The following is a 15664-nucleotide window of genomic DNA, read 5'->3' on the forward strand; positions in this document are numbered from 1 at the left end:
GGAGATGGTTTCCAGCTGTGGGGGCCGCTAGCTTAGGGAGTTATCGAATGGCAAAGTTGCAACGGGATCTGAGGGATTTACTGAATTGCCGTGTGGCTCTCCAACGTCCAGAGTGCGGACAGCATGTGGAGGTAGTAGTAGGAGTACGGAGTATGCTAGAGGAGGAGTAGTAAGTTGGACTAACTGGGTCACGTTACGCCATACATGCCATGTACGATCCGTGTCAAGTTTAGATATATTTTATGTCTATCCTTATCAATATGAGAAACAACCGGAAAATCGTCATACAAATAATCATTTCGTTAGCACTGGTATCCGACATCTATCCGAATAATCATCAATCATAGCACACGTCTGAGTGAGTCTCGAGGATCTATACATGGATCGATCTATGTCCAAGGCTCGCAAGTTGCTGGAATCAATCACCCTCTGGGCAGCTTAGTCTTCATGAGTGACGGCCATATCCAGCACTTCTACTCGTCCTCTGCCCCGAGTGTCGTTGCCCACAAATTCATTTAGTCCTTTGAACGCGCCTGGTTCGGCAAAACCAACAACCTCCCACTCGTCGCCTGCAATTTCTTGCGACTCAACTGACTCGATGAAGCTCAAAATCTTGTCCTTGACATTAGTCGGTACCTTTGGCTGCGAGGGTTCGGTGTCAGAGCCACCCTCTGCATCGGAATCTTGTTGACGTGCAGACTTCTTCGATCCTTTGCCGCCTTTCTTGTTGGATTTGGAGTTACCACCCGACGAAGCTTCCTTCTCTTTGTTCGAGCCCGCTGGTGCTGCAGACTTGACGCTTTGCTTCAAAAGCGGCACAGGGCAGGTCACGCGGAGGCGCATCCGTGCTCGCATCACTGGAATGGGTTGCCATGCAATGAGTGCCTTCATAGCTTCGAGGGCTTGTATTTTCGCCGACTTGTTAGGCGTGACACCAGTCCAGAGTGGCTTCCGAGGTTGCGCCGGGCGAGACTCATCTCCAGCACCACCTGCTTCCCCATTATTGTTCTGACTCTGCGCTTGTTGCATCTGTCCACTCGCTGAACTGAGTTGATCCAACGCCTTAGAGATCATTCCCGGTGTGTAGACTCGCTTAGTGGTTGGGTCAACAAGCCTGCCCGATACAATATCCAACACCTCCTTCTCAACTCGCTCAATGATCTCCTTTCGCTCGCGCTCTCCAACTTGCACTTCACCTTTCCGTAGGATCTCCTGTCGAATCTCGTCTGCGGGAGTGCTGGCACCGAACGCTTTCGCTATCTCCGCAGATGGAGCGGTTTGTGCTTTCGAAACGGAAAGGAAAATGGTAGGCACTTGTAGGACATTATCAAGATCTTTCTCGGCACCGGAGCGGTATTCTAAAAGTTTGTTCTTATAGCAGGCGAGTTCAAATCGCTTTTTGCCTGATGAAAAAATTATGTTAGCGGGGTTGCGGGGTTGATCTTGTGAGTTCTAATTTTCTTATTTCTTTGTTTTACTCCTTCTTTCTCTTTTCAACAATAGTCTTCGCAAACACGTATATTGATAAAATCAAATGCCGGAACGGAGGGAGTATTTACGGACCTTTTTTCAACCTCACCACTGATACATTGGTGAATTTAATCTGATTACTGGGTTGCATAATCGGCATCTTGGCAGATGTGTCTTCCCAGAAGACGTAGAATGCGTATATTGATAGAAAAACAAGAAGAATAAAACAAGAAGGTAAATTAACAAGGCGTATGGGTATCTTTCAAGCTGTTGATGCAGTGAAGAAATTATGTCAACTTTTTTCCAGAAGCCAAACTGGATCTTTTTCCGATAGTCTTGTGATTGGCGGAGAGGACAATGACGCGGGTCTCGTGATTACATGAGTCAGCGACATGTAGATACGGCTGACTCAGCGCGTGCCTTCTGTTTCCCCGGAGGTCCCCTCTCGCGTGATTGGCTGCCCTGGGGACTGCTATCGGCGTCATCGGCGCCTGCCATCGTTCCCCAACCAACCTAGGTTCACCTCCTCTTTCTCCCCATCTCCTTCTTCTCTGACCTCTTATCACCCGTGGCTGGTTCTTCATCAGCTACTTAAGTTATTCTGTTAGATCTGTTTCTCCAGTATGTTCCAATCCCTACCCTATCTCCTAGCTACCCTCCCCCCATTAACAGCGTGATACTGATAAGCTACTTCCCTAAACCGCAAGGTACCCTCTTATCGCCATCTCGCTCTTCCATCAGAAACGCCCCCTTGTTACATCTCTTTGCAGTCCAAGTAATTCAAAATGAGAGTATTACCAGCTACTTTGCTGGTGGGAGCTGCCTCCGCGGCCGTTCCGCCTCTCCAGCAGGTGCTGGGTCGGCCTGAGGAGGGCATGAGCTTCTCCAAGCCACTCCATGCCTTCCAAGAGCAGCTGAAGACTCTCTCAGAGGACGCTCGTAAGCTCTGGGATGAAGTTGCCAACTACTTCCCGGACAGCATGGACCACAGCCCGGTCTTCTCTCTTCCTAAGAAGCACACCCGTCGTCCGGACTCTCATTGGGACCACATTGTCCGTGGTTCTGATGTCCAGAAGATCTGGGTGAACAATGCCGACGGAGAGAAGGAGAGAGAGATCGACGGAAAGCTCGAGGCTTACGATCTCAGAGTCAAGAAGACTGATCCGAGCGCTCTCGGTATTGACCCGAATGTGAAGCAGTACACTGGCTATCTAGACGATAATGAGAATGACAAGCATTTGTTCTACTGTGAGTTCCCTTGACCGCCATTTGGTTATTTGTTTGATACTAATTTGCGAAGGGTTCTTTGAATCTCGCAATGATCCTAAGAACGACCCTGTCGTGCTCTGGCTGAATGGTGGCCCCGGCTGCTCTTCCCTCACTGGTCTATTCATGGAGCTGGGACCTAGCAGCATTGATGAGAACATTAAGCCCGTCTACAATGACTTCTCGTGGAACTCTAACGCCTCCGTCATTTTCCTTGATCAGCCCGTGAACGTCGGCTACTCCTACAGTGGCTCCGCTGTCAGTGACACTGTTGCTGCTGGCAAGGATGTCTACGCTCTGCTCTCTCTTTTCTTCAAACAATTCCCCGAATACGCGAAGCAGGACTTCCATATTGCCGGCGAGTCCTATGCCGGACATTACATCCCGGTCTTTGCATCCGAGATCTTGGCTCACAAGAACCGTAACATCAATCTCAGGTCCGTCCTCATTGGCAACGGTCTCACGGATGGCCTCACTCAGTACGAGTACTACCGCCCTATGGGATGTGGTGAAGGTGGCTACAAGGCCGTCCTTGATAAGAGCACCTGCCAATCTATGGACAATGCCCTGCCCCGTTGCCAGTCCATGATTGAGTCTTGCTATAACTCTGAGAGCGCCTGGGTCTGTGTCCCTGCCTCGATTTACTGCAACAATGCTCTGATCGGGCCTTACCAGCGCACTGGACAGAACGTCTATGATGTTCGCAGCAAGTGTGAGGACGAAAGCAACCTGTGCTACAAGGGCATGGGCTACGTGAGTGACTATCTCAACAAGGCTGAGGTTCGCGAGGCCGTCGGAGCCGAAGTTGGAGGTTATGACTCGTGCAACTTCGACATCAACCGCAACTTCCTCTTCCACGGTGATTGGATGAAGCCATACCACCGTCTCGTTCCCGGCCTTCTCGAGCAGATTCCTGTCCTCATCTACGCTGGTGATGCCGACTACATCTGCAACTGGCTCGGCAACAAGGCCTGGACGGAGGCTCTTAAATGGCCTGGCCAGAAGGAGTACGCCTCGGCCGAGTTGGAGGACCTGAAGATTGAACAGAACGAACACACCGGCAAGAAGATCGGTCAGGTTAAGTCCCATGGAAACTTCACCTTCATGCGTCTCTACGGTGGAGGTCACATGGTTCCCATGGACCAGCCCGAGGCTAGCCTCGAATTCTTCAACCGCTGGTTGGGTGGTGAATGGTTCTAAACTGGAACAAGACACGTCTGGATGTGTCTTGGTGATATAATACTGGCCCAGGAACTGTCTCCCAGAATATGTTTCGATGCGTAATGTGCTTCAATTTCTTATGTACTGTGATGTTTGTACATCAATATTCATGGTCGCGTCGTGCTATGAAGACCTAGATATATATAGGGCAAGGACTCGACGACTAGAATACAGACCCTTTCCATAGAATAATCGCACGTCTGTTTTATTTATTAGATAGTAAAATAGTCCGTAGTTGACTATACATTTAATGGGGAAAAAACAATTGTGGTAGATCGTACGGCGGCTTGGTATTCGTACATCCTTCCTCAAGGGTACTACTTAATAGTTGCATACTCCGTATAGAAAAGATAAGAGTAACGATGTCCTTACCATAAGAGAGGAACGATTCCACTGATGAGCAGTCTCCGCAGATCCTCCAATATTACATACTCCTCTGGAGATTTTATATTCAAAGCATACGACAGGCCATTGACAAGAGCCCTACAGGCGAGGGGAGGCATGAGGGAAACGGCTCTAGCAATAGAAGCGAGTCTAGTCCTGGCAGACCCCTTCTAGAACGAGAAAATGAAGATTTTATGTTTCATGTCATATTGGTATGATTGTTTCATTTTTCGACCCGTGCCAATTTTTATATTTAACACCAGATCATGTGCAGGTCCCACGAGAATTCGTTAAAACACACCAACATACAAAAAGGAATTCCCCCATTCCCACCAGCAAGTACGAAGGAAAAAACACAGCATAGTGACCCTCTCGTATGGCTTAGCCCTTCTTCTTGCTGACACCGACGGTGCGGCCACGGCGACCGGTAGTCTTGGTGTGCTGACCACGGACACGGAGACCCCAGTAGTGACGGAGACCGCGGTGGGAGCGGATCTTCTTCAGGCGCTCGAGATCCTCACGCATCTTGCTGTCCAAGTTGTTGGAGACGACCTGGGAGTCCTTGCCATCGGTGATGTCGCGCTGTCTGTTCAGGAACCAGGTGGGGATCTTGTACTGGGTAGGGTTCTGGAGGATGGTGACGACACGCTCAAGCTCTTCGGTGGTAAGCTCACCGGCGCTGTAGAGAAACCTGTTAATTATATTGTCCTGTATTTTCGGTCTTGATCCACTTGATCCTGGTAACCACTTCTCTTCCTCCTCTTGATAATCATTGCCCCCCATTCCCAAGGTATCTGATGATGGGGGGGAAATAGGACCGGAGAACGTACCGCTTGTTGAGGTCAACATCGGCCTTCTTGCAGACCAAGTTGGAGTAACGGCGACCGACACCCTTGATCTGGGTCAGGGCGTACATAACCTTCTGCTTGCCGTCAACATTGGTGTTGAGCAGACGCAAAATGTACTGGAAGTTCGTCTTCTCGCCGGACACGAGCGCTGTAGGTCAGAAAATCACAGTCAGCCTTTTTTTTCTTCACTCTCCGTTGTATTTCCAACAATGCCGTCATTTCATTATCATCATCCCCTTCCATCTCTTGTCGATAACTCTCACGCAAAGTTGCAACCCGTTTCTTTCATCGGGGAAAAATGACGGAACAAGACACCAGGAATTTTGCAAATCAAAAGCAGCTCGGGATCAGGAGTAGAACGTACACATGATGGGCGGTTGGCGCGACGGGATCGCGATTGATTGTCGACAGCGAGAGGGGTGAGAAGGAGGTGAAATCGATAGCCCGACTTTGCTTTGGACTTTGCTTCGGCTCCCGTTGTGGGATCGGGTAATCACGCTAGACTATTTTGGGCATTTGTGCGCTCGCTTACTCTGTTAGCGCTAGTCTTGGAATAGCTAGACTTTCGTTTTGGGACATGGCTCATGTGACTATGGTGTAATATTACGGTTATTGGTGTATGGTAATATTACGCTTATCGACTGCTTTTCCCTTGCTCTCTCCATATTCTCTGCTTATCAGTCACGGTTGCTCCATTCTGTAGTCTCCGCAATGAGGACATTTTGGAACGATCTCTATGCGCGTATGCTAATGCTTTATCTTGCTCAGCCTTGGTATATTTGATAAGACACTAATTCTAGTGAATGTTCTTATCTATGTTGTCGTGCTTTACCATGTCTCGCATCTCTATGCGTTTGCTCTTTAGGAAAAGAGCATATACAGGATGCTCTCCATTCACTCAGTCATCCTACACTGGGATATGCCACCTATATGCCATACTACTGCATTTACTTACCCCTTGGCTGATTTGGCTAACCACAAAACTGCTCAAAATAGCCATAGATATCTGTTGTCCTGGCTTCAGAGAGAACAGCTCAACCCCATAGCAAATAAACAGACTTGGGTATCATCGCTGTTGGGGCAACCAAATTGCTATGCATACCTTCATGGCTGGCTCTAATTGCTTCAAGATGACTCTCGACATGGTCTATGTATAAGCATCCGTCAAACATTGGATGCCACTAAACAAAGATGGCACAATCTCTTTATGCCTTTGTCATGGGATGAATGCCCTTGTTTCGCTTTCAAATAATCTTAATTGACCTTATTTGCTCTTTGTTCTTACGCCTTATATATATGGTATACTAAACAATCTTGTATGGACCATGGTCGTCTTAAAGATATCCCAGGGTATCATGATCCCCTTGTTTGCAGAAGATGCTTATCTTTTGAGACTCCTCGACTTTATCTACCGTTTTGTTCCATGGAATAGCTGGTTGATATCATTCATGCCTGGAAGACAAGCTGTATGGCATACTGCTATTTCACACGGACTACCCTTACTGAGTTTCCCTGGCCCGCTCACTCAGTTCTATCCTTTTCGAAGCGCAGCTAACCTTAACAATATACCATGTCGTCAGAAAACAGTGACACTAGGACAGTGAAGGAGGAGGATGATTTTAAATATAACCCTGAGCTCAACTACCTCATGGTCAAGCTGGCTGACCTACCCGAGCCCCCCAAGAATTGGCGAGTCTGTGGGCGAACGGCAGAGGAAGCTTCCAAAGCTCGAAAAGCAACCAGCGAGGAAGCTAAAAAGTGGGTAAGATACCACAGTTGGGGTATCGACATGGGAGTGAAGGGCGACTTAACCAATCTCAGGTGCTTCAAGGTTCTGTGGAAGCTCTTCTACTACCAGCAGGACAAACATAGACCTCAAGATTTCGACCAGATAAAGGACTTTAAGACGAGAGATGCTGGCCCTCGGCTGTTGCAATGTTCGGTGGATGTCCCTGACCTCCTTCCCATTAGCAGATACTATCCTCATCCACCCCCTGCCACCAGGCTTCCGGCGGAAGGGTTCCACAGGCCCCTCGATGCTCTAGCGAGCAGGCCAGATAGTCACATAGAACAGATGTTATATCCGGTCTTTGGAGTACCGAAGGAAGTCAACAATTCTCCTGAAGAGATCGAGACAACTACGGCTCAGACCACAGGCAATGGCACAGGCAACAGAAACCAACACAAGATACGTCTCCCTAAAGTCATGGCCCGATCTGTTATGGAGGCCATTGAACGCGCTGTGATGCAATTTGCCTATGAAGATCTCGCTCGAGATTACAGTGCTGTTGCTCAGGATGGTCAGGTACACCTGACTGCGACGGCGGAAGAAGACCTACGGCAAGCCAATATCGGATCCTTTCCCGCAACATCTCACGTGAAACTTGCTATAGATCCTGACAATAGCGATAGACTAGTCTTCAGTGCGAACGGTGATAAATACCCTTACAGGGGCCGTGGACCCGTGTACCGCAACAATTCTTCTGGCATCGACAGTATCATTGTCGTCGGCAAGTTGCTCGACGCCGGATCCACCGTACTGGATCGCAAAGATCCCGAATGGCGCGGGCGCTTCACCAATGTGGAGAAGGCCTTTATTGAAGCCACTGATGTCAATTGGGATCTCTGCTCAAGAGGTGATTCTCGAGATCGCTTCTGGGCAGTGATGGCAGCGGAGACCGAAAATGTCGGAGTGGGTGTTCAATCTCCTCTCCTTGACATGTGGAATGTGTCAACAGAACACTTCGACCAGTTCTTGTTCACGTATGATGAGCAAACTACGTTTTGCTCTCCGTGCACGAACAGGAATACGAATTCTGCATACCAGAGCGCAACTGTGGCGCCGCCTACATGCCCAGAAGATATGAAGGGAGTATCGATGCAGCAGTTGATCTCTCGTTCATTTGCATCGGAGCACATCAGTCGCTGCGGCAAATGCCAAGATAAAGTGGTGAAGTGTCGGAGAATGCTGCATGGCCTACCTATGCGCTTGACTGTAACTCTTGATGGCAGTGTGCCCGTCAAGAAACACACCAGAGATATCTCCTTCGACTATATTGCGAACGATGGCCAACGTGGAACTGCAGCATACCGCTGGCTAGGCGGGATATATTACAAGGACGACCATTATCGGGTCTATTGGAATGACACTAAGCGGGGAGAAGTCGATACAGGCCAAATTCAAATGTATGATAGTGCCATGCTTTCGGGAATCATCGTGGGAGGTATCGCCCAAACACACAGGGACGACAAAGTACCCGAAACGTGGTGGAAGAACAAGCCTGTGCCGCTCCTCATCTACGAACGCATCATGAATCCAGACGATGAGGTCATGAATGTGGCCTTGCACACGTTAGGCGACATGGTCAAGGTCAGAAACCAGCAGAAGTTGCTCCTCCAGGGGCATATTTCCTGGACCCCCTCAGAACCCCCAAGAGCTCGGGCAGGCTTCCCGTGGAGGCGACTCATTGATCGAAAAGAAGACCGCTTCCACCTGGCGTCAGGCGCTTATGAACCGAAAAGTCAAGACCAGATATCGACGAAGCCTTCAGGCGTTGATCGTCATGCCAACATACCCGGCCCATCCTCAGCTGGCCCATCGAAAACAGATGCCGGATACTTGACGTCTTCGGCAACCGCACCAGAACCACAATTTGAGATAGGAAGGGTATCGCCGTCGTTGTTTGATGCTCCGACTGCTTCTATGTTTGCTGAAATCTCGCCTCTCCTCGCACTTGCCAAGACCCCTTCATTGTCGGGCCTAGAGTCTATTATAGAGGACACCGCGCTGATCAATGAACAGCTCAATGGACCACATCAAGGGCAGTATAGCACGCCCAACAATGTACGAAATAATGCACAGTACGTTACACAATCCAGCTCGCAGCTCCAGGCGGGGTATAACATACAACACACTACGCAGCCAAGTGGAAAGCAACATGGCCAGGCTCATGGGCGATACAACAACAAAAGGACGAATACACAGCACCAGAGCCCGTATAACGCACATTACATTACACAGGCAACTGCGCGGCAACCAAACAGATATAACGCACAACAGCATGCACAGTCAAACGGACAGCATCGGACGGAGTACAATACGCAATACGGCGTACAGCCAAGTACCCATCCTCATGAACCGCATGGCACACTTGATACATCATTTGACCTGCAGGACATCATGAACGACGGACTTTTCCAGGATTGGACTACTGGAGGAATCGATGACTTCAGTCTCTGTATTCCAGAGCTCAGCAACAGCGTATTTGCCTCACCAAAGCCGAATCACGCTAACAGTACGCTCAGCGCTCCAGCTCCCGTCGAAAACAACTTCAAATATTCTCGTCAGGACAGCAACAATGGGGGCCCGATGCCACAGTACATTGATCCTAGTGTTTTGACTACAGTCCCGCAGAATTCATCATCACTACCACTGCAGGACCAGCCGAGGCCTATGGAGAGCCGAAGGCCTGCGTCACACGTTGCACCTGCGGCGGATGCTCGATGGCACAGCCACGGGAATGTAGCTAGCTCCTCCATGTCGGCGAACCAGACACCGCAAGGGTCAAAAAGAAAGAGAGTTGATGGGGCAGAGGCACGGCGGTGTCCGCCGAAGTTGCGTTGACATCGTCTTTGGCATATCTTTTCCTCATAAAACCTTATGTATTATTCATAACTTTGATCGTTCTTTGTACCTTCTCCCATTCCTCCTGTTGAATCATCATTGTAATATCCATAGATTATTTATGCAACGAAAAAGTGGATGATGTAAGAATATTTATTAGAACCCAATAACTGTGATCCAGCAACATCCATATATATCTCCACACCACAACACACCTCAAGTCACCGCCTCACCCAACGTATCCACGCCACACCAGTTTCAACACTAGAATTAAATTAGGGAGAAAGGGGGTCAGTGAGCGGCATTTGCTTCCGGGGAATTCTTTTCCTGTTTAAGCGACGTGAAGTAACCGTTCATTTCCCCATGCATTAAATTTATTTGTTGTCGGGAGGGTCGACCAATGACGGGACGGTTAAAAGTCAGTCTGTGCGATCAGCTTCCCCGCATTTTCTACGTGCCTACGGAGTACTCCAGTTTCTTTTCCTATTATGAATCTCTATCCCTTCCATCTCTCGTCTCTTTCCTCTCCTTCCCAGTCTTCTCATCCTCAGCACTCTCCTACTTTCTTCATTGTTCTTCTGCTTCATCATAACCAGTGATCCCAATGGAAGTACTGTTCGCAAACTTCTAAATCTATTAAACGACCCGTTCTCTATATCCGATCTTCTATCTATGTACAAAGAAATAACAGACAAACACGGAACCGAAATCTACAACCTGGCCATCGGACAACCACCACCGCGTTGTGACAGTCCAGTTGGGACGTTGCTTTTCTTTGGTGCGGAGACGTAGCCGCCCTTGACATTGTCCGAGTTGATGATGACTCCCTTGGCGTCACGCTTGATGCCCAGCTCAATCAGCTTGGCAAACACCTTCGCGAAGTGATCGAAGAAAAGTTCCTTGTCCTGCGCGTATCTCTCCACCCAAACGCGGAATTTCGGATCGGTGATCAACGCAACGTCAGTCGGCAGCATCATCAGCTGCTCATCGCCTTCCTCCGCATCGGGATCCACATATACAAACTGCGCGATACCATTCTCCAGAGTCTTAGGCGTCCACTCAAGCTTAAGGAGCAGGTTATAAAACTGGTTTGAGAAACGGGTCGGGTTGTTCACCCAGGGGCCGTGGAATCCACTCCGATCCATGTGGCAGCGGCCCATGTTGTGTCCTCCCGCCAATGCGACAATTTCTTGGTCGTTGAAGCCCATCCGGTTGAAAATGAAACGCAGGTGCTCGGCACCCTGGGCAGCGTCGGGGAGACGACCACGTGGTGGCACCTTCGAGTCATCAACCAAATCTGTACGGCCCGGCTTCCACGCCACTTCGGGTCCGCCTAGCTCTTTGATCGCTACTACGCCTGCTAATGTCCATAGATCGGAGTATGTGATCCAGGGGTGCCTCTCCTTTACTGGTTCGAGGAAGGCTCGTCCGTGCTGAAGACCGGCGTTGGCTGGGTCGCCACCCTCTGCTTCATACCGCATGCCTGCACCATTGGAACCGCCTGTGTCCGATTCTGCGTCGTATGTGCCTGCGGAGTGCCTAGAGATGATGTGTCAGGTAAGTCGTCCTTTGAGGGAAAGTAGAACGTGGAAGGGAAAAAAGGAAGGGGAAAAGAAAAAGAAAAACTAACCATGCCAGTCGAACAAATACAGGTCCTGCGCTACCATCGTCGTAGCCCGGCTTCTTCAGTTGGGCGACAATGTCCCTCCGTACGGCATCATAATCCCCTGGTGTGCTCATTTCGGCCGATAACTTGTCTGGGGTAAAAGTCGGGTATAGATGTGGGTCAAGAAAAGTCTCAAATGGTGAAATTTTTCAACGCGCTCTGGTGTGAGACAGAGATCCGAGAAGTAGCGACAAAACTTGGTTATAGAAAGAGGAAGAGATTGAAGATGTTGTCAAGGAAGAAATATGAGAGAAGTCTTTCGGTCCAGGAGGCGATGTCTTGCTGGTCGCACATGAAGAGAGGCAATGAGTGGACCCGCGGCACGAATCAATAATTTGACCGACAGTATCAAATGCCGAGGTTCATTCGCTCGTCCCTTTCAGCGTCCTCTACGGAGTACAATGGGGCACTCCCCACGGAGAACCGGAGTATACTACGCTATGAGGATCGTGGATTTTCGATGGAAACAATTAATCGCTGCTACTTACGGTTCATCCCTACGGGTCTACAATGTGTATGAGCTGAGGCGCATTCACCCCAAAAGAATTTTTTCTGGTCAACTCGGACCTTGCGATAACGGAACAAGGGACCTTAAATCGATAAGTAATTTACAGCGTCTTTTCCCTGGCCGGTTTTCGTGATCAAATCCTGCCAGCATCCCGATCAAAAGCCGCCGATACGAAGAACCTCGGAACTTGATTTCCCGACCAGCGAGAACTGGTCCCTGTCTGCCTATCAACTGCTCCATTTCTTCCGTCGCCATAATTTTGTGCGCGAGTTGCGTCAGATAAGCCTGTGATCGCTGTCAGCATTCTGCTTGTCTTCGTCCCTATTATTAAAGCTGGTTCTGGAACGTTGGAAGCATCACAAGATGGATCCCCATACCCAGTTAAGGTTGTCGCCACTCGTCCCGCTGCTGCTGATAACGACGAATTCTTGACTGGCTATCGGCCAAGATCCACACATGTGAATGGTTTCCGTCACCGTATGCCTTCTATATCGAGGCCTCAACATCCACTTCATTTCCACTTTTCTTGTCGGAAGAATGGTTTTTGTGGCACAGCCAGTGTCTACAACTACCCATTCGGCAGGAATTTCTAATAGGATTTCATGGGTTTAACTGTCTCAATTGCTTACAAGCGAGATACGGAGGAAAGCACCTTCACCGATTCGTTTCTTCTAGGGTCGCATCGGCCTCTCTGCCTAACAGCTTCTCTCTTTCGACCCGTGACCTAGACAACTCATATTTCCATCTCAGTGCTGCCAACTCCCTTGTCGCACCATCAAAATTGCCGCTCACCCTCTCCAATCGCTCCTTCCACTCCCTGTAGGCTACTTCGGAGTGTTTCACTAGGCCTTCAACTTTCCGGCGCATCCACTTTCTCTCCGCTCTCCAACGTCGTTCGCGCTGGCGGTACCGTTCTAAGTCTTGCTGCAGCCTTCGTTGTTCCAATCGCTCGGTGCTCTTAATGCTGGTGATGAAATCATGAATAGGCCTTGTATGTCTGGCGCTCAGCGTGCCGCAAGAAAGCTGCTTGGAGATGCAGATGAAGGCGGCCAAAATATCGTCTGCGATAGTTCGTAGGAGGCTGGACTTTGAGACCGATGAGAGACCTTCTAGGTTCTGAAGGCGCATTGCGCAAGAGCCTGGAGTAAACCAGGGCTCAGTAGCCGGCATTTTAATGGCTTTTCTATCAAAGGTGAGACTGTAAACTCCGGATGGAAGATTGATCAAAAAAGCTCGTAAAATACAAGGTAATATGCAGGTAGGTTTCATAAATAGTATCTGTAGAAACTAACCGCACCTATAGCATACCTAGGATAGAAGCAAATGGATGATATCGCTAAGATTCACTCTACGTTGATCAAAGCTATGTCTTTAACTTAACCTTTTGTTTGACCAGCTAGGAGCTGCATGGACAAGCTCAAAGAGCTTATCATGCATCGATCAGTCAACAAAGACGTTTCTACTATTCATGGCGATAAGCAAAGAGAACAATCTCGTCCGAACCAAACACTTAGATAGTAGCACCAGAAGAGACAATCAACAAAGCCCTACTACAATTTCTCCCCACGTAGCACAGCTACAATCGCATCACCCACCTCTGTCGTCCCAGCCTTTCCACCCAAATCCGGCGTACGGATGCCGGAGTCTAGAACAGTTCTCACGGCCGCTTCGATTTGCTTTGCTTCACGCTCCATATCCAGAGAGTACCGGAACATCAGCGCCACGCAGAGAATCATAGCAACGGGGTTAGCGATGTTCTTGCCGGCGATGCTATCAACCTTTAGCTGGAACTTCGAGCAATATCTCTGTTGGGATTTTAGGAAACCATGAGAAAACTTACGTCGGCGCCGATCCATGTGTAGGTTCATACAACCCATTGGTCCTCCTCCGGGTCTCAGATGGCAGCCCATCCAAGCTCGCACTCGGCAATACGCCCAACGTTCCAACTATCGAACCCGCCTGGTCAGAAATCATATCGCCAAAAGTGTTATCGGCCAGAATCACGCCGTTCAGCACGCGCGGGTTCGTGGCCAGAATCAACGACGCGGAGTCCGCTAGCTGATGTACCAGTTTCACCTGCGGATACTCCTCTGTCATGGTTTTTTCAACGACGCGGCGCCAGAGCCGTGAGGATGCGAGCACGTTAGCCTTATCCAGTGAGATGACGGGCCACGGGGGGTCGTGGCGCAGAGCCAGTTCAGCAGAGAGACGGGTGATGCGCTGAATTTCGGAGGTTGAGTAGGCCCATTCGTCCATTGCTTTTACCCCATTAGCATAGCGCTTCGATAGATAGTAGTAAAGAGGGAAAGGGAGGGTATATAGAAGAGTAGAGATCCTGTACCATAATCATCCTCCTCCAACTTCCTGCCAAAATACGCTCCCCCACAATTCTCTCTCACAACCACGAAATCCACGCCCTCAATGATCTCCTGTCGAAACGGACTAAACTCTCTCGCAACACTCCTACTCGGCGAATCCGCCGAGCAAGGCCTTAAATTGGCATAGATATCCATCGCCTTCCGCAGCTGTAGCAACCCACCCTCCGGCCCATCCAGTCCCTTCCGCATATTGTCCCATTTCGGACCGCCAACGGCAGCGAACAGCACCGCGTCTGAAGCGAGAGCGGCTTCTTTGACGGCATCCGTGATCGATTTGCCATGGAGATCGATGCTACACCCGCCGATGAGTTCCGAGCGAGTATTGAACTGCACGTCAGATGTGTTGAAGGCGGAGAGCACTTTGGTGGCCTCGGCCATTATCTCGGGACCGATTCCATCGCCAGGGAGGATGAGGATGTTGTAGGTTTTTGCTATGGTCATGTTGGTAGTTTAGTTTGTTTTGATTCGATTATACTAGATAGGTTTGGTCGTGGTGATATGTTTGTGGAAGTTACTGAATGAATAAATAGATTACTCTAGCGTATATAATTCAATGATTCTTGTGTCCACTCCATATTGCTCTTTATATGGATCTGTATAGGGTTCGGCCAATAGACCGATTTGCGGGGAAGAAGACGTCTCCTCACGGCGTTGCCCCGATAGACGGAGGAGACTGGTTGGTGTAGATCTGCTTCTTGGTCTACAGTATTAGAGTTAGGATAGTATCCGACCTAATATGTCTTTAAACCCGAGGTAACGGACTGCATAAGGCTATGACTATTGTATTTTCCTACCGATATCGCACGGTAATTACCATAGATCTCCACAAGATGATCGTAACCATACTTGAGTACTCATGTAGGGATAGTATCCGGAAAAGGAAATAGGGTAAACCCTCCCCCCTCATGTTTGCACCGTTTGTCTTTCAATTTATCAGATGAAGATAGCCGTCTCTTAGGTCAGCAGACCCACCACGCACTTCGGCGTGTTGGTCTGCCTCACCTCAACGATAATTCCCACCTCAACGATAAATTTGAAGCTATTCAAACTCCTATACAACATCGCCTTGAGTATCTATCCAAAAGGGTAATCTAGGACCTTCCTTATCCGCCTGACTAGCCTTTTTACTAGGCAGATCCCCTATATCTCCCTGTTGTGGTGGTTTATTGTGCTCTAAACTTCCTGCTTTTCCAACCTGTCTAAGGCTCTGTAGTCTTTCCACCTCTGTACGATCGGCAATTCGGCGTTTTGTATTAAATACAGTTAATGGCCTATTGTATCGGACTCTCCTTTTTGATT

General features: G+C 49.2%; 7 protein-coding genes across 7 annotated transcripts; 2 read left to right on the forward strand and 5 right to left on the reverse strand.

Moving 5' to 3' along the window:
• Positions 1–261: 261 nt before the first annotated feature.
• On the reverse strand, positions 262–1767 carry BDV27DRAFT_136462 (guanine nucleotide exchange factor SDO1). The gene is made up of 2 exons (XM_032068770.1): positions 1564–1767; positions 262–1403 (listed from the first exon to the last, which is right to left on the reverse strand). Exons 1-2 carry the CDS (start codon positions 1628–1630, stop codon positions 439–441), a joined length of 1032 nt encoding a protein of 343 aa, XP_031922321.1. The 5' UTR covers positions 1631–1767; the 3' UTR covers positions 262–438.
• A 235-nt stretch (positions 1768–2002) lies between these two features.
• Positions 2003–4163, forward strand: cp3 (carboxypeptidase C PRC1). Its single transcript, XM_032068771.1, has 2 exons — positions 2003–2718; positions 2771–4163. Exons 1-2 carry the CDS (start codon positions 2256–2258, stop codon positions 3934–3936), a joined length of 1629 nt encoding a protein of 542 aa, XP_031922322.1. The 5' UTR covers positions 2003–2255; the 3' UTR covers positions 3937–4163.
• A 194-nt stretch (positions 4164–4357) lies between these two features.
• BDV27DRAFT_136466 (40S ribosomal protein uS13) lies at positions 4358–5626 on the reverse strand. The gene is made up of 3 exons (XM_032068772.1): positions 5554–5626; positions 5172–5337; positions 4358–5020 (listed from the first exon to the last, which is right to left on the reverse strand). Exons 1-3 carry the CDS (start codon positions 5555–5557, stop codon positions 4723–4725), a joined length of 468 nt encoding a protein of 155 aa, XP_031922323.1. The 5' UTR covers positions 5558–5626; the 3' UTR covers positions 4358–4722.
• A 1133-nt stretch (positions 5627–6759) lies between these two features.
• BDV27DRAFT_168717 (uncharacterized protein) lies at positions 6760–9813 on the forward strand (the record flags this gene model as incomplete). Its single annotated transcript, XM_032074848.1, has 6 exons — positions 6760–6789; positions 6826–6840; positions 6874–6886; positions 6917–7020; positions 7051–7249; positions 7286–9813. The coding sequence occupies 6 exons, from the start codon at positions 6760–6762 to the stop codon at positions 9811–9813; spliced, it is 2889 nt and encodes a 962-aa protein (XP_031922324.1).
• Positions 9814–10416: 603 nt separating this feature from the next.
• Positions 10417–11668, reverse strand: BDV27DRAFT_56520 (peroxidase). The gene is made up of 2 exons (XM_032076954.1): positions 11444–11668; positions 10417–11352 (listed from the first exon to the last, which is right to left on the reverse strand). Exons 1-2 carry the CDS (start codon positions 11551–11553, stop codon positions 10524–10526), a joined length of 939 nt encoding a protein of 312 aa, XP_031922325.1. The 5' UTR covers positions 11554–11668; the 3' UTR covers positions 10417–10523.
• A 973-nt stretch (positions 11669–12641) lies between these two features.
• On the reverse strand, positions 12642–13157 carry BDV27DRAFT_162834 (uncharacterized protein; the record flags this gene model as incomplete). Its single annotated transcript, XM_032073458.1, has 1 exon — positions 12642–13157. One exon carries the CDS (start codon positions 13155–13157, stop codon positions 12642–12644), a length of 516 nt encoding a protein of 171 aa, XP_031922326.1.
• Positions 13158–13396: 239 nt separating this feature from the next.
• Positions 13397–14889, reverse strand: BDV27DRAFT_56517 (3-isopropylmalate dehydrogenase). Its single transcript, XM_032076953.1, has 3 exons — positions 14329–14889; positions 13828–14245; positions 13397–13757 (listed from the first exon to the last, which is right to left on the reverse strand). The coding sequence occupies exons 1-3, from the start codon at positions 14804–14806 to the stop codon at positions 13538–13540; spliced, it is 1116 nt and encodes a 371-aa protein (XP_031922327.1). The 5' UTR covers positions 14807–14889; the 3' UTR covers positions 13397–13537.
• Positions 14890–15664: the final 775 nt, after the last annotated feature.

The sequence above is a fragment of the Aspergillus caelatus genome (genome assembly GCF_009193585.1).
Source record: "Aspergillus caelatus strain CBS 763.97 unplaced genomic scaffold BDV27scaffold_276, whole genome shotgun sequence".
NCBI classification, from domain to species: Eukaryota; Fungi; Ascomycota; class Eurotiomycetes; order Eurotiales; family Aspergillaceae; genus Aspergillus; species Aspergillus caelatus.

Excerpts from the sequence above, each read along its gene's own strand:
- BDV27DRAFT_136466 (XM_032068772.1), bottom strand. Across the intron at positions 5,021-5,171 it reads GATGTTGACCTCAACAAGCG|CGCCGGTGAGCTTACCACCG; the intron begins GTACGTTCTCCG and ends GTTTCTCTACAG.
- BDV27DRAFT_56517 (XM_032076953.1), bottom strand. The coding sequence starts at position 14,806 with ATGACCATAGCAAAAACCTACAACATCCTCATCCTCCCTGGCGATGGA. Across the intron at positions 14,246-14,328 it reads GTTGGAGGAGGATGATTATG|CAATGGACGAATGGGCCTAC; the intron begins GTACAGGATCTC and ends ATGGGGTAAAAG. Across the intron at positions 13,758-13,827 it reads ACACATGGATCGGCGCCGAC|CATCGCCGGCAAGAACATCG; the intron begins GTAAGTTTTCTC and ends AAAGGTTGATAG.
- BDV27DRAFT_136462 (XM_032068770.1), bottom strand. The coding sequence starts at position 1,630 with ATGCCGATTATGCAACCCAGTAATCAGATTAAATTCACCAATGTATCA. Across the intron at positions 1,404-1,563 it reads AGTGGTGAGGTTGAAAAAAG|GCAAAAAGCGATTTGAACTC; the intron begins GTCCGTAAATAC and ends TTTTTTCATCAG.
- cp3 (XM_032068771.1), top strand. The coding sequence starts at position 2,256 with ATGAGAGTATTACCAGCTACTTTGCTGGTGGGAGCTGCCTCCGCGGCC. Across the intron at positions 2,719-2,770 it reads TGACAAGCATTTGTTCTACT|GGTTCTTTGAATCTCGCAAT; the intron begins GTGAGTTCCCTT and ends TAATTTGCGAAG.
- BDV27DRAFT_56520 (XM_032076954.1), bottom strand. The coding sequence starts at position 11,553 with ATGAGCACACCAGGGGATTATGATGCCGTACGGAGGGACATTGTCGCC. Across the intron at positions 11,353-11,443 it reads GTATTTGTTCGACTGGCATG|GCACTCCGCAGGCACATACG; the intron begins GTTAGTTTTTCT and ends CATCATCTCTAG.